The sequence below is a fragment of the Lithobates pipiens genome, unplaced genomic scaffold (assembly GCF_037356315.1).
Source record: "Lithobates pipiens isolate NorthernLeopardFrog02 unplaced genomic scaffold, aLitPip1_a1.2 Scaffold_18, whole genome shotgun sequence".
Classification (NCBI taxonomy): domain Eukaryota; kingdom Metazoa; phylum Chordata; class Amphibia; order Anura; family Ranidae; genus Lithobates; species Lithobates pipiens.
Window position 1 is genome coordinate 612,495,994 of NW_027507758.1, and position 16,586 is coordinate 612,512,579.

The 16,586-nt window shown below is 40.8% G+C and overlaps 1 protein-coding gene across 1 annotated transcript in view; it reads left to right on the top strand.

Annotated features, from left to right (window-relative positions):
- The window catches only part of LOC143986830 (vomeronasal type-2 receptor 26-like), a 37,053-nt gene extending 24,205 nt beyond the window's left edge, over positions 1–12,848 (top strand). The window contains exons 5-7 of the mRNA XM_077485238.1: positions 5,208–5,426; positions 10,882–11,005; positions 11,804–12,848. Of these exons, the coding sequence (XP_077341364.1) occupies positions 5,208–5,426; positions 10,882–11,005; positions 11,804–12,714 (1,254 nt within the window). The 3' untranslated portion in view covers positions 12,715–12,848. The remainder of the gene's footprint in view (positions 1–5,207; positions 5,427–10,881; positions 11,006–11,803) is intronic.
- Positions 12,849–16,586: the final 3,738 nt, after the last annotated feature.

Consider the following 16,586-nt stretch of genomic DNA (forward strand, 5'->3'; position numbering starts at 1 on the left):
GTACTGTCAGGGATTCTGCAAGTCTTGTAACATGCCCCACCTCACTTACTCACAGCCTCCAGATGTCTCCCAGGGTCAGATTTCTTGGAATGTACATAATGGAAATCTCTATATAAGTAAGATGCATGCATTCTGTCTCCTGGATATTGTCTTGCCCATCAGAACATTCAATCCTGGGTGCAGGTTTTGCTAGACACCTGCAACCTTGCTCACTACACAGGTGTGCGGGGTCATTATATAGTCAGGTCTGAGAATTTCTCAAAGCTCTCATTTTGGAGGCAGCTTTCAGTTTGGAGACGGAAGGTCTCACCCAGGGTCAGGGGGCCCCCAGCCAGAAGAAACGAGACAGATGTCTCATCAAGGGGTCAGAGGGCCCAGCCAGAAGCCACGGGAAAGAGGTCTCATCAAGGAGTCAGTGGACCCAGCCACAAGCTAGCAGGTCTCGGTTCCAGGATTTAAGTTAGCAGCTATCAGGGGTGTCAAGAGAACCCCAATACCTAGGCCAGAGGTGGGCCATGCAGCAGGGAGCTGCAACTGAAGGCTAGAGAGCTGAATGTGAGAGAGCTGAATGACACAGTCAAAGGAGGGGGCAAGTCATCCAGATATGTTCACATTCCCTCCAGCAGGTAGGTAATGTAGAGGGGTAGATCATTGCTAGTTTGGTTGGTGTCAGGTACCAGTTATTTAGAATTTAATGTACGGTTTCCTAGTGCAGTATGCATTTGGAGACTTTTAATGGTTTTTGAAGTGCTTGACGTCATTGTTGTGGTGTGTAATTGCGCTTTATAAGGCTTTCCCAGTGTAGCATAGAGTTTTAGATTTGACTGCAGGGTCAGCGATGCACTTGTAGATATAGAATATGCCTCTCTAGTGGGGTTCTCCATGTCATAGAACTTCATAAGGTGCCAAAAAAAGATGTTCTCTCACCACGATGTGCAGGAGAGGGCAGAGCAAATTCTGAGATATTTGATGAAAGAAGTCTTTTGAAGGGATATGATGGCTCTTTTGCAGATGTTGGAATGAAAGAAGTGTGGAATTCTGATAGAGATCTCCAATTGTTTTGAGGCCAGTTGACAGCCAGTTTGATATAGGAATATCAGGCATGATTGCCTGCATTGTGTTGAGTTGTATAAAGTTCAGAAGTCAGAATGTTATGCCTCCATATTGTTGGTAAGCTGCTGGCCATGTTCTGATGGTAGCATTGAGAGTGCGGAGATAAAATTGTGGCCCATGTTGTTGCAAAAGTAGAGCACTGGGGAGCCTCTTGGGGCAGGTAATTAATGCAGTTTCTTCTATTTGGAGCCAGGTATGTTGTAGATCAGGCTTCCACTAGAGTTTAACTTGGTCAAGAATGGTTGCCTTAAAGTACGCTGAAATGTTTGGTGCACCCATTCCCCCGATTGATGTTGGTGAGCACAGGATAGAGCGTTTGACTCTTGGGTGTTTCCCATTCCAGATAAAGGAGGTCAGTATGGCTTGTAATTTGTTGAGGTGGGATTGCAGGAAGTTGATAGGTAACTTTCGAAATACATATAGTACATGTGGTAATAGGTACATTTTGGTTAGTGCAATGCGCTCAATCCATGAGGCTTGAATATTTTGCAAGTTCTGAGCTGTTTTTTGAAGTTTAGAGATAAAATGTGTGAAGTTCAGTAGAGTAGATGAGAGGTAGGAGTAATTAGGTGTTTGCCTAAATAGGAAAGTGTAGAGTCATGAGCCCATGGAAAATAGGTGTGATGAGCAATGCTACGTTTCGTATTTATATCAATATTTGCTCCTATCATAGAGGACTTGGAATAGTTGATTTTGTAAATTGAGGCCTTGCTAAAAAGGTCTAGAGTATGGTGGAGGTGAGGGAGTGATTGTGTGGGGTTGGTTATGGAGAGGATCACATCATCGACATATAGGCCGATTTTGTGATGGAGGTCATAAACTTTGATGACAGATATAAGAGGGTTTGTGCAGATGGAGTGGGCCAGTGGTTCCATGATGAAGGTGAAGATTAGAGGAGGCAGGGGGCAGCCCTGACAAGTTCCATTGGTTTTATGGAATGGGTCAGACAGCATTCCCGATGTTACAACTTTAGCATTAGGAGAGGAATAAAGTGCCATGATTGCTTGCATGATCGGACCTGAGAAGACAAATTTTGTCAGAACTGCTTTCAAAAAGTTCCAGTCGACTCTGACAAACGCCTTCTCTGCATCCAAACAGATGAACAGAGAAGGTGTTCGATGGTATTCTACCCATTGTAGCAGGTTGATGTAGCGACAGGTGCCGTCAGACGCTTGCCTACCAGCCACAAATCCCACCTGGTCGGGGGGGGGGGGGGGGGGGGACCAGGTATGGAATGATAGAGGAAAGTCGCGTGGCTAGAAGTTTGGCATACAGTTTTGTGTCCATTAATAATAGTGAGGTAGGCCTGCAGCTGGTGCTTTACCAGGTTTTGGAATTGTGGTTATGTTGGCTTCAAGAACTTCTGGGGGTATGGCGCCCTTTGGGGACAATTTGATTGATAGATAGGCAGAGGTGAGGGGAAAGTAGTTTGGAAAATTGTTTGTAATATTTGTTGCTAAATCCATCAGGACCAGGGGCTTTATGTAATGAGAGGGAAACGATGGCTTGTTCAATTTCAGATAGTTGAAAGGGACCAGAGATGCTTTGCATTTGTTCTGGGGATAATGATGGTAGATATAGATGTTCCAGGAACCAAGTTATATCTTCAGAAGTGGGGGGAAAGTCCCCCTGAGGAGGCGAGGTTGTACAATTTGGTGTAGAACAGACTAAACCTGTTGGCAATGTCTTTAGGGTTGGAGACACGGGCACCAGTGGCGGAGGTGAAGTATGGGATTTTGGTGTGGATCAGGTGGCGTTTAAGTTGTTTTGCAAGGCTAGCACCAGGTTTGTTGTGGTGTGCATAGAAGTGCAACCTAAGCTTTTCAGGGATAAGTCGAAGTCTACATATAATTGGTCGCTAAGCTTTCATCTCGCATTGCATAATTCAGTTTCTAGGAGTGTAGGGGGTTAGGTCTTATATGCGATTTCAAGGGATCGTATTTGTACTAATAATTTATAGGTGGTAGCATTGCAGGTTTTTTTTGTGAGCCCTGAGTTTAATGAAAAGGCCTCTGATACATGCCTTATGCGCATTCCAACAGACTGTGGGGTCCGACACAGAGCCAGCAGTAGTTAAAATGTAGTTTTCTATCTCAGTTGTGACATGTTTCTGGAGATAGAGGTAGAGAGATGATAAGTGTTGAGCCTCCACATGTTTCCCTTTTGTGTGGGGTGAGGAGGGAATAGTTTGAGTTGTATTGGGGTGGGGTCGGACCACGTAATAGTGTCTATTTTGGCATTATGGATATTTTGGAGGGTGTGTTTGTCTACCAGCGACATGTCTATTCTGGAATATAACTTTTGTGTGTGCGAATAGAAGGTGTAAGGAGGCATCTCTAGGGGTCATATAGGTCTTCAGATCAGAGTAAAGAGTAGAGAGCCATGGAATGTTTGTGAGATGGGTTTGAGGAGTCTAAATATGGGTCTACTATTTGATTAAAGTTGCCACATATGTTAGGGTGTTTTTTCGAAAGGTTTCCAGTTTCCCAAAGTACAAAGAGAACCGAGCAACAGCAAAAAAAGAGCACTGAGTATAGGTAGGTCAATACTCATCTGGGATAAGTCTGTTGCTGAGAGGAAAAGAAATGACTGGTATGCTTTTTACAGTACAAGGGCAATTGAAAGTAGAGTTGGAATAGTGCCAGCAGTACAGGTTAGCGAGGTGGAGCATGGTTGGTATTGTTGTGGCCAGGACCGTGGAATTGCTGACAGCGTGGCTCAGGATCTGGTGGAGGTTAGGAGATAAGGCCTTAGTTTAATAGCCTTTTTATGCCTTCCTTGGGTGTGTAGATATGTATTGTTTGCTGCTGAAACAAACAACATTTGTATGCAATGTTACGATCTCTGAGAATTGTGGTGACTTGGGCAAATTCTCTCCGCTTCTGGGCGGTGGCAGTCGATATATCTGTGGAGAGAAATAGAGAACTAGGGATCTGGTAATGTAGTGGTAGAGCATGCTGCAGCCATAATTTTACTTTTAAAAAATGTATATGCACTAAGACATCATGAGGGACTGATTCTGGTAGGTAGTTAGGTTTGACGATTCTGTGGGCATGATCAATGGCTATATCAGCTTGTAAAATTTGAGGATTGAGCTTGAGAAATAATTGTTGTATATAGTGGATCAGATTTGCAGGTTTAACAGTTTCGGGGATACCTCTAAATTTAATATTGTTCCTTCTTGAGCGATCCTCAAGATCTGCCACTTTTGCTTGTAATAGACACATTTCCTCAGAGTGTTGGTAGGAGGCCTCAGAGGCCTTGTGGTGAGCAGAGGCATGTTCTGTAATCTGCCTTTCCAGCATGTCCATGTGTTCCTCTACATGCTCCAATCTAGTATGCACAGAGGATAAGATGAGCGAAGCTCATTGCGTAAGTCTTTCTGTAGAGAAAGGAGCATAAGCTTGAGGGTTTGCTCTAAGGCACTGGCTGGATGTGCAGCTAGGTGTTCCAGATCCTCATCATCATGAGGAGATCTGTCAGGGGCATCCCAGTGCTATTTTTTGTACAGTGGGGCTTTGTTAGGTGAGAGTACTGGTGATTGTGCAGCCCACTTACCTCTGTCAGTAGGTGAGACTTGGGAAGGGGCTAAATTGGGCTCCGTGCTGTCCATATCCTCTGTGGTATCAGCAGGGTCCTCTGTCTCAATGTTCATCGGCAGAGACGGAGGAGGAGACGCCGATCCGGCACCATCTTGTCTGTGCTGCATGGCCGACTGTGTGAAAAAGTCTGTGAGTCGGCGTGACTTGTACGGGCAGTGGTGTTTCTTTCTGGACATACCGTTCAGACACCCTGTGTATCGACTCCCCTCTGATGTAGGGTAGAGGGGAGAAGAGTCGCTGTGACAGGCAGAAGGTTGCTTTGTCCCCCGAGGATGAGCGGAGCTTATGGATCCAGCAGCCATCTTGCTCCGTGGCTAGCCACGCCCCCACGATTGCCTATTTTAATGGAAGCTGTAGAGTTAAACAGATTTAGAAATGTCACTTTAACATTTGAAAGATTCTATGACATTTTGAATTTAAATCTACTTTAATGAGTATTAGGATATTGGATTACAGGAAGATGATGTATGATTTTTTTCTTTCATTTAACAGCTTTATTATTGGGTTAAAAATCAAAGAACCTCAAAGGGTGACCTACTTTTTAAAGAAAATGGTGAACTTGTCACATTGTTCAGAATTATGAATTGGAGGTCTTTAAACAAAAGTTATGGAAATCAAAGACAAGTTGGCAAAACCTTAACAACAAACAGATCTCAGAAGAATTTCTTCATCATGGTAGAGAATATTATCTGGAAAAGTGGAATTAATAAGGTTAGATATACTCTTTATCTACTTCAATAACGGACACTTTTAACCCCTTCCTGCCCAGGCCTATCATCCTCTTTTTTTACACACTATGATTGCTTATAACAGTAATATTAGCAACCATTTTTTATGAATGAAATAATTCATCCAGTGTGTACTATTGTGATTAGCTGTGATTTGCCACAGAGCTAATCACATGGTACAGATGGGCTGTGATTGGCCTTGTCTGTACCATGTGATCACTGTGATCACAGAGATCAACACAATAGTACACAATGAATGGCTATAAATGGAAGCCATTCATTGTGTACAATTGCCATTTGGTGCATTGTGATTGGTCACAGCAATCGCAAGCCCCACAGATGTCTTCCAAGTCACAACCAAAGTTGCTCTGACATGTGGCTTTAAAATCATGCAATTTCAGATGAAGTTGCACAATTTCAAAACCGCTGTCAATGTGAATGAGGGCTTATGGTTAATTTTTTTCGCTTAAAATAACAAACTTGTCATAATTATCTGCTCTGTGTAATGGCTTTGCACATAGCAGCCCCAAACCTCCTCTTCTTGGGTCTTTCTCTGGTGCCCCTGACTCCTCCCCCGCAAACCATTTGCTTTTGGGGAACTTGTGCATGCTCGCCACCAAGAACTGCTCTGTGTCCATAAAAACATACAGAGCATGCCTCAGACCTGCCCCCCGCACCAATGGCTCCTACTCCTGTATCAGAACCAATGAGGAAGGAGAGAGCCAAGAGAACTTCATCTCTCATGCACATCATTGGATGGAGATTGAGATCAGGCTCAGGTAGGTATTTAGGGGTAGGTGCATGCAGAAGGTTTTTTTACTTTGCTGCAGTGGTCATCAACCCTGTCCTCAGGCCTCTCTAACAAGCCAGGTTTGCAAGATAACTGAAATACATCACAGGTGATATCATTTGCTGCTCAGTGATTGCAGCATTCTAGTCTGCATCTCCCCAAAGAGATACGTAAAACCTGGCCTGTTAGTGGGCCCTGAAGACAGGGTTGATGACCACTGCCTTACTGCATAGAATGAAGAAAGGTGAAAAAAAAAACAACCTTCTGCCTTTACAACCACATGATTCCAGGGTTGGAGAGTGCCGAATTGCATGCAGGAAGGAGATCAAGAAAAGACAGAGACTTGTGAGAAGTATTCAAAGAATGGGGGTGAGAAATGGACCACAGTGGTGGGGAGGGTCATTTGTAGTTTTGAATGGAACTGCCATTTTCCATGTCACCAAAAATATTGGCAGAAAATTAAGAAATGTCAGTGACATTTCATACTTTATGGTATTATTTTGTTGTTTTGAAGGCTTTAAATGACTCCTAAGGCTTACAGAAGCTCCTTCCAATTATCATGGACCTGTCCTTCAGTCAAATTATGAAGTCCTTCATTAGCCTAATTTTTTATCATACAAAGTATAAGGATCAACTGCACCCAAGATGAGGAAAAAATTCTAATTCAAACACTGAATGAAATAAACTTGGAACATTTGCAAACCATAAATGAAAGGTACAGTAAGATATATGAGATGAAATCACTAGTAGACATGATCATTCTGAATTTGTATTAATTTGTTATGTTCCATTTGTTTAGATGCGGCATTCGTTATTTCAGATCATTCGTAACTTCAAATAAATTTGCATTCATTACATTCACTAACAGCCAAATTTCAAAGGAAATTCCAATACCTATAATTTAATAGTTATGTATTGTTAATTAGTTAGTTAGTTAGTTAGTTAGTTAGTTATTATTAGTTAGTTAGTTATGCTTTTGAATTTTTGGATTTTCTCTTTCTTTTTTTTGGCTTTTCAAATTTACGATTTTACGAAGTTAAGAATTTCGATCATAATGAATGACCAGAAAAACGAAAAAAAAACAAAAAAAACAAACAAACAATTAAAACGAAAATGAACAAATTTTTCGGCAGTGCACATGTCTAATGATTAGACATGTGTATGATGTGTTCATTCATCTAGGTATTTTGTTTCATTCAGTTTGGTTGATTTGTTCAATTTGGATTCAGATTTTGTATTCAGAATTAGTTTCATGTCTTTTTTCAAGTTTTCTTGAAATGTACCTTTTTTTTGACGATTCAAAGCGTTCATATCACTCAATTTTGAATCAGTTGAATTGTAAAACTTTAGTTCTTTTTTTTTCGAATATGGCAAAGTGAACACACAAAAAAAAAATCTTCATCAAATGAGTATAATGACTCTTTAAATCACCTTTGGCAAAAACAACATTATTTCAAAATGGTAACTCTAATAACACACACAGTCCTTGATTTCAGAAATGTGTTTACATTTCGAATTCAACTGGAATTCGAAGTAAAATTTGATTTGAATTTCAATTCAAATTTTGGAAATTCAGACTAATTTCATTTAGTTATTCAGAGCATTTGGTAACCTCTGTTTATATTGTAATTCATGTATTTGGATATATCCTAATACCTGAAAAAGGAAAAACAAACATGTCAGAATATTATATATAATAATATTGTGTCTGAACGTATAACAAACTACACATGTCTAGACATCAGTGATGCAAGAGGGGCAGCAAACATGAGGCCTCCTACTACATGACTACCAGCCCACGTTAATGTACTGTATATGGAGTAAAGGGGTTGATTCACTAAAACTGGAGAGTGCAAAATCTGGTGCAACTCTGCAAAGAAACCAATTAGTTTCAATTTTTTTTTTCTGTCAAAGCTTAATTGAAGAAGCTGATTGGCTACCATGCACAGCTGCACCGGATTTTGCACTCTCCAGTTTTAGTAAATCAACCCCAAAGACTAATAGGCAAGTCAAATGCAGCATGCTTTCAGGTAGACATGTGAATGAATGAATGAAATACTTGTATAGCGCACAATGCAAACTGAATCGCCTCTAGGCGCTGTGGCGAGCTTTGATCATCTGCTAAAAGAGGAAGGTCTTGAGTTTTTTCCTAAAAGCCAGGTGATTTTCTTCCAGGCGGATGTTGATTGGTAGAGCATTCCATAGCCGAGGCCCTTGGACAGCGAATCTCCGATCACCCTTGGATGTATTCCGGGCTTTGGGCACGAGGAGGAGGTTTTTCTTGGCTGATCGAAGACTGCGGTTTGGTGTGTAATGATTTATTTTCTCCATTAGGTATTGCGGAGCTTCTCTATGCACGCATTTGTGGGTGAGGCAAAGGGTCTTGAACGTGATCCGATTTTTTACGGTTAGCCAATGTAAGCTCCTCAGCGAAGGAGAGATGGATTCCCAGGGTTTTTTTCCTGTTATCAGCCTTGCCGCCGTGTTTTGGATCAGTTGTAATCGCGCAAGTTGATATTGTGGTAATCCTATTTAAAGCGAATTTGCATAGTCCAGACGTGAATTAATGATTGTTCCAACTACCACTGCTTTGTCATTCTTTGGGATAAAAGGGATGAGTCTGCGAAGCATGCGCAGCAGATGGTGAGATCCACTGACTACAGATCCTATTTGCACATCCATTGACATTTGTGCATCTAAAATAACCCAGAGACTCTGGGGGAGATAGTCTGCCCAAAGACGGTTGGTGGAGACCAGGAGGTTTTGGTTGCGGGCTTATGATTTGGGTGTAAGATAAGAAGCTCTGTCTTTGATTCGTTCAGCTGGAGGGAGTTAGTGGTCATCCAGTCCTCTATTGATTTGAGGCAGTTTTCAAGTTGTTGTTGGTGATCTTTTTTTCCATTGATCCGGAAATAAAGTTGCGTGTCGTCAGCATAAGAGTGGAAGCAGAGATCTGAGCATCTGATGATTTGAAGGAGTGGGCGAATGTAAATGTTGAAGAGAATGGGTGACAAAGGAGAGCCTTGAGGGACTCCACAGGTGACTGCCCGAGTTTCGGAGAGGAATTTTCCTAGTTTCACTGTCTGTGACCGATTTCCTAGGAAGGACGCGAACCAATGGAGATCTATGTCTTGGACTCCGGCTACTTCTGTGAGGCGGACGAGTAGAGTATTGTGATCTACTGTATCAAACGCTGCAAGTCTAGCAGTACGAGGAGACACGGCTCTCCGTCATCTGCTGCTTCGAGGGCGTCATCCCAAATCTTGAGGAGAGCTGTTTCTGTTCCATGACCCGGGCGGAAGCCTGACTGCAGCGGGTCCAGGAGTTTGTGAGTATCCAGGTGAAGTTGTAGCTGATGTACTACAGCTTTCTCCATGATCTTCAAAATGGTGTTGAGGCTCGTAATTGGCCTACGGTTGTTTGGATCCTGAGGGTCCAGGTTTGGTTTCTTGAGTAGAGGTTTGACGATGCCTTGTTTGAGGATGCTGGGAACAATCCCTTTGTGGAATGATCGGTTTATGAGGTGGGTTATGGTTGGAGCCACGATGTCGGAGCATTCTTTCAGTAGTTTTGTGGGGATAATGTCAATAGGTGAGGTACTGTCACGCAGTTTATTAATGATGTTTTTTGCGGTGTCTACGGTAATTGGGGATAGTGAAAATTTCGGCGGTGGCGGTATGTTGGTGCAGACATGTGCAGTTAGTTTTGTTACAAATTCGTTTTCAGACAAAATTCAGCATATTCATTCATTCGGAAGCAAAGACTCTTTTGACAAATGCATACAAAAAAATTTTTCATAAAGAATGAAAATCCAAAAGAATGAAAATCTGAAAGAACGAAAAGCCAAAATAACGAAAATCCAAAGAGAACGAAAAAACTATTCAACCAGCGAGCTTATATGATTACATTCAGATAATTTAGTTTTTCGTATTTTCTATTATGATTAAATTATTAACTTTTATTATAGTTTTTATTATTATTTATTATTATAAACTAATAAATTATAGGTATTGGAATTTCCTTTCAAATTTAGCTAAAGTAACTGTTAGTGAACGTAATACGAATGCATCCAAAATTAAGAATTTTCCAAAGTAATGAATGCCGCATCTAAACTAATGGAGTGTAACAAATACGAATGCATCCCTAATTACAAATTATCTGATGTAACGAGTGCCGCATCTAAATGAATGGAACGTAATGAATACGAATATATCGGAAATGACGAATAATCCCAAGTAACGAATGACGATCATAACGAATGATCCGATAAATAAAAAAAATAAAAGAAAACAAATAAAATTAAAACAAAAATAAACACATTTTTTGGTAGTGCACATGTCTACTTTCAGGTCCTTCTGGGTATCTTTTACTTTAATTCAGTTTACGGCAAGAAATGCAAAAGCTTACATACAGAATCCTTTGGAGATTTAGAAATGAGAGTAATTTGGAAAAGGTTTACTGGTGTAAACCCAAAAATAAAAGCTCATGTTTTTATAGAGAGAAAACATTCCATGATGTCACATTGCCTCCTTTTGATACGAAATATGTAGGGTCAAATTATTTCTATATTGTAGTTCTACACTAGCAGAAGCATAGAGATAAGTAGGCACAGCATGTGAATCTCTATAGACTATTTCCTAATCTGCAGATCCCGAAGTCTCAGTGTTCGGAGAACTGTTTACCAGGAACCAGGAAAGTCCCAAGGTCTGGAATCCATGCCTGCTGCTATGACTGTGTCCGGTGCTCAGAGGGAGACATATCCAATGTCAGCGGTATATGGATATTTATACAATTACTGATGTTGTTTCTTCCATATATGTCCATATTGAATAATAGTTTTATAAATATTTAATGGGAAATGCCATTCTGAATTCATTTGGTTGTGTCTCTTCTTCTGCTCTGGATGCTCTCTATGTACTTTGAGGACTACTCTGACTTCGGCATAATAAAGCTTTCTCTAAATTTGATCAGTAGAATTATTGGTAGTTTTTCCTTAGTTCCTCAGAAGGTCCCAGTCCCAGAGTTCATCCAACAACTTATAAATCCCGGGAGGGGGGGCTTTATAAGTTGTTGGATGAACTCTGGGACCCCCATGCCACCTTCCTACCCCGTGCACATGTTTATATGTTTTCAAACACAGGTTGTTGGTTAACACAAACCATTTGATGGTTAGAATTGTTGAATAATTGGGTAATTTGTAAAAACTATTTTGCCCATCTGTTAGTTTAGGTTTTATGATATAACACTTTGTATAATAATTTATGATGTACTCCTATTATCAGGACAATTCAGCATTCACCAGCAGATAATAAAGACATGGTCATCTAGCCTACATCAAGACAAATATATTTCCCTAGACACTTGTTCTTACAAGCCGTAATGAAACTTTCAATTTGTATGAACACGTCAGGACTGAAGATCAAAATAAATCCATACCAGATGATAATCATTCAAATGATGATGACCATACCAAATGATAAACAATCAAATGATAAGCAAAATTAAAAAAAAACAACTATACATCACTGAATGATCCATATCACTGAATGATTTATTTTTTTATCTTCCAGACAGTGAAAACTGCCAGCAATGCAGTTATAATGAATGGCCCAATGAGACGAAGGATCGGTGTGTCCAAAAACGGCTGGATTTTCTGTCTTACTCAAATGACCATTTAGGACTGGTCTTTGCCTTGTTCTCCTCCATTCTCTGTGCCATAACTGGACTGATATTACTAGTTTTTATTTTACACCGAGATACGGCCATTGTAAAAGCCAACAACAGGAACCTGAGCTTCACTCTTTTGGTCTCCATCATGTTAAGCTTCCTTTGTGTGTTCTTTTTTCTTGGACGGCCTGCTGACATATCCTGCTTGTTACGTCAAATCTCATTTGGGATCCTTTTCACAATTGCCATCTCTTGTGTCCTTGCCAAAACCATTATAGTTTGTGTAGCATTTAAGACCATCAAACCTGGTAATTTGTGGCAACACTTGTTTAGGACCAAATTTTCTAATGTCATTGCCATCATATGTTCATTCATTCAAATCATTATTTGTGTCATCTGGTTGTCTGTTTCTCCTCCCTTCCAGGATCTTGACACCTCTTCTTATCAGGACAAGATAATTGTTCAGTGTAATGAAGGGTCAGTTATTGGGTTTTATTCTGTTCTTGGTTACATGGGGTTTCTGGCAGCTGTGAGTTTTGTTCTGGCTTTCATGGTGAGGACATTACCGGACAGTTTTAATGAGGCCAAGTACATCACCTTCAGCATGCTGGTGTTCTGCAGTGTGTGGATTGCCATGATCCCGGCCTATCTGAGCACCAGAGGGAAGTACTTGGTGGCTGTGGAGATATTTGCCATACTGAGCTCCAGTTCTGGAGTTTTAGGTTGTATATTTTTCCCTAAATGTTACATTATCTTATGGAGACCAGAACTGAACACTAAAACAAGTATAATGGAGAGAAGAATTTTTAAATAAATTGTACTCCTAACTATAACATAGAATATAGTATATGTATATGAGTTTTCTTCAGCTATTGCATCTATTGCAATTTTGTAAATGCATTCTGGTCAGTCATGTGACTCAGCATGTTTACTTTTAGACTTCACGTTTGCTTTAACTTCAAAACATTAAAAAACAACCCCCCCCCCCCCAAAAAAAAAAAAAAAAACCTTACCTGTGTGAAGGGTTACCCCTGTCTCTTGCAATGAAGTTCAATAATACCCATATATCCATGCTTAACCTCTTCCTGCTTGGCCACTGCATATAAGCGGTACGACGACCACAATCATGTGACTGCTTTGTCTGTGTAACGAGCAGCGGGGCTCTGCCCTGGTACCATGTAATCATTGTAACCAATCACAGCCATCACATGTCCAGTAATAAACATGACTGTCATTCAAGCAGCCATTTGGAACTACTGTGATATCTATGATTGGTCACAGGGATCACACAGTACAGTGTAAGACGTTCCCCACTGCCAGGCACACAACAAGCTTCATCTTTCATCCGAACACAGTGTACATTCCTTGAGTTTTTGTTTTTTTATTAGGGAAAATAACTTGGATGGGGATAGGAATTATGGGATGCACAACTTGATAGAGACTAAACTGGGGACAACTTTCTCCCTATATACATAGCTCAATTGATTCTTATCCTTAATTCTGTAAAACTCCAATTGATTCCTTGTCCTTGGTCTATACAGCTCTGATTGATCCCTCTTTTGCAGCTAATAGTCTCTATGGTAGGAACTCTCAATCCCTTAAAAAGTAGCACAGGCTACAAATCTAACCCAATTATAATTTATGAGGATTTGAATAAGGTCCTGGATCTGACATTGGACTCCACTAACCCCACCTGTAGATCCTCTTCATCTTTCCCTTCCCTTATCACCCAGGAAGACCTTTTTGATGTCTGGAGGTATATCCATGGCAGCAAGAGAGATTCCACCTTCTATTCCTCTCCACATAATGTTATTCCAGACTTCCTGGTAGACTAATACATCGTACAACGCATATCCCGGCCAATATCCAGTTGACTACATGGTCAGACCATGCTCCAATAATGCTGGAACTATCTACATCCACTAACACACTCTCTCAATCCTGATGGAGACTTAATGAAACATTATTGATGCAACACCTTTATCAGACACAGATGGACTCTGCTATCTAAATCTTTCCTTGCTACTAACCAAGGTTCAGTCTCTGACCCTACTCTTATCTGGAACACCCACATTAGAGGTCACCTCATTAAGATCTCAGCCCATGAGAGACATCAGTGCAACAGATCTATTGTCCAACTTATCTCTCAAATACACCTTCCTGATTCCCAAAATAAACAAATGTATCCTGTCATCGCAGCTTAATTATAAGAGCTCCACTCCCAACTTAGCAACCTATTTAGACATTCCTATGATTTTTAAGACAGGAGACTTTGTCTCCAATATTGTTCATTGAATAACAGAACTGGAGCTTTCCTAGCAAAGCAGAATCGAAAAACTCAGAGATAGCTTAATAATGTTGAGGATTCTACTCATAGTTACATAGTAGGTGAGGTTAATAAAAAACACAAGTCCAACCTATGTGTGTGATTATATGTCAGTATTACATTGTATATCCCTGTATGCTGCGGTCATTCAGGTGCTTATCTAATAGTTTCTTGAAACTATCAATGCCCCTTGCTGAGACCACCATCTGTGGAAGGGAATTCCACATCCTTGCCACTCTTACAGTAAAGAACCCTCTACGTAGTTTAAGGTTAAACCTCTTTTCTTCTCATTTTAATGAGTGGCCACGAGTCTTGTTAAACTCCCTTTTGCAAAAAAGTTTTATCCCTATTGTGGGGTCACCAGTACGGTATTTGTATATCGAAATCATATCCCCTCTCAAGCGTCTCTTCTCCAGAGAGAATAAGTTCAGTGCTCGTAACCTTTCCTCATAACTAATATCCTCCAAACCCTTTATTATAGCTGTTGCCCTTCTTTGTACTTGCTCCATTTCCAGTACATCCTCCCTGAGGACTGGAGCCCAGAATTGGACAGCATACTCTAGATGAGGCCGGACCAAGAATTATCGCTTTATCCCTGGAGTTGATCGCCTTTTTAATGCATGCCAATATTCTGTTTGCTTTGATAGCAGCAGTTTGGCATTGAATGCCATTGCTGAGCCTATCATCTTCTAGGATCCCCAGGTCCTTTTCCATCCCCCCAGTGTATAGATTGCATTCATATTTTTGCCACCCAAATGCATTATTTAAAATTTTTCTACATTAAACCTCATTTGCCATGTCGTTGCCCACCCCATTAATTTGTTAGGCAAGGATGTGGAATTCCCTTCCACAGATGGTGGTCTCAGCGAGGAGCATCAAAAGTATCAAAAAACTGTTAAACAAGCACCTGAACAACCAAAACATACAGGCATATACAATGTAATACTTACATATACTCACACATAGGGGTTGGACTTGATGGACTTTTTCAGCCTCACCTACTATGTAACTATGTTCTTAACTCCCCACCTCACTGACTCCCTAAACTATATTATGTACAGCGGTACCTGCCCCTGCAGAATTCCAAGAATCCATTATAGTGACTATCCCGAAACTTGGCAAACCATCTGACAACACAGCTAATGTCTTCTCCATTTCACTCCATAATTCGGACACAAAATTATGCACCAAATTATTAGCCAATCGTATTGCACAGCTAACACCGTCTCCTATTCATTCGGACCAAGTGGGATTTGTCCCGAGTTGCCAAAGCTCCAATGGCACCCACTGCTGCATTAATCTTATTCAGTGGGTGGAACATCACCGCATACCTTCTCTACTGATTTCATTGGATGCTGAAAAAGCTTTTGATCGCATACACTGGACCATTAAGGTCAAAGAGCTTTTTACCCCTTTATACTCTTCTCCTACAGCCAAAATTTGGACCCCATGTTTCCTCTCACCCCCGTTCTCTATAACCTACGAAATGAGGCAGGGATGTCCCTTATCCTCCATCATTATTTCCCTCATTATGGAACCTCAAGCCAAGCATATCTGCTTTGATCCTTCAATTTCAGGAATAAATGTTGGCGATGTACAGCATAAGATAGGTCTTTATGCTGATGATGTGATTTTTTTTTAACTGACCATTTTAGTACACTTTCCTTATATAAGCTCAACCACTCTAAATGCCGTATGCTCCCTGTTGGCTTAGATTCTTCTATAAAAACACCAAATCACCAATGCCGCACCTTTCTTGTGGACTCCTTCATCCTCCTTACAATATTTAGGAATCCAATTAACCTCCCCTAGAAGTAACCTGTTCCATAAAAATTACTCCAATCTCATAGCCAAGATTACTCAAAACAGTTCTTCTCTACAATCCTTGTCTCCATTGTGGGCAGAACCTATTGCTTTAGAAAATATGTTTTTGTTGCCTCATGTACTGTATGGGTTTCAGGCCCTCCCTGTCCCCTTCCTCTCAGCTCACTTAAAAAAGTTATTAACTAATTTGAACTCATCTGGCATGGTAAATGCCCCCGGGTAAAGTATATGACTCTTCTTCACCCCACCAAGCTTGCAGGCCTTGGAGCGCCTAACATCGCACTATAGTACAAAGCCTCCATCTTGTCACAACTTCGCTCCTGGTGGGACCCTAACTCTACAATTTCCTGGAACCAAATTGAAGCGACTGCCTTAAAGTACATATCCAAAAGCTGTCCTTGAAGTAGTTATTCTTTATCCCTTAACGCGAGGACAGTTTCTGGACATCATCAAGGCTGCCCTCAGAATCTGGACCTCTTTAATGGATCACTCCCAAAAACTCTCCTACGGTCTTACATGTAGCGGTACCCTCGTAA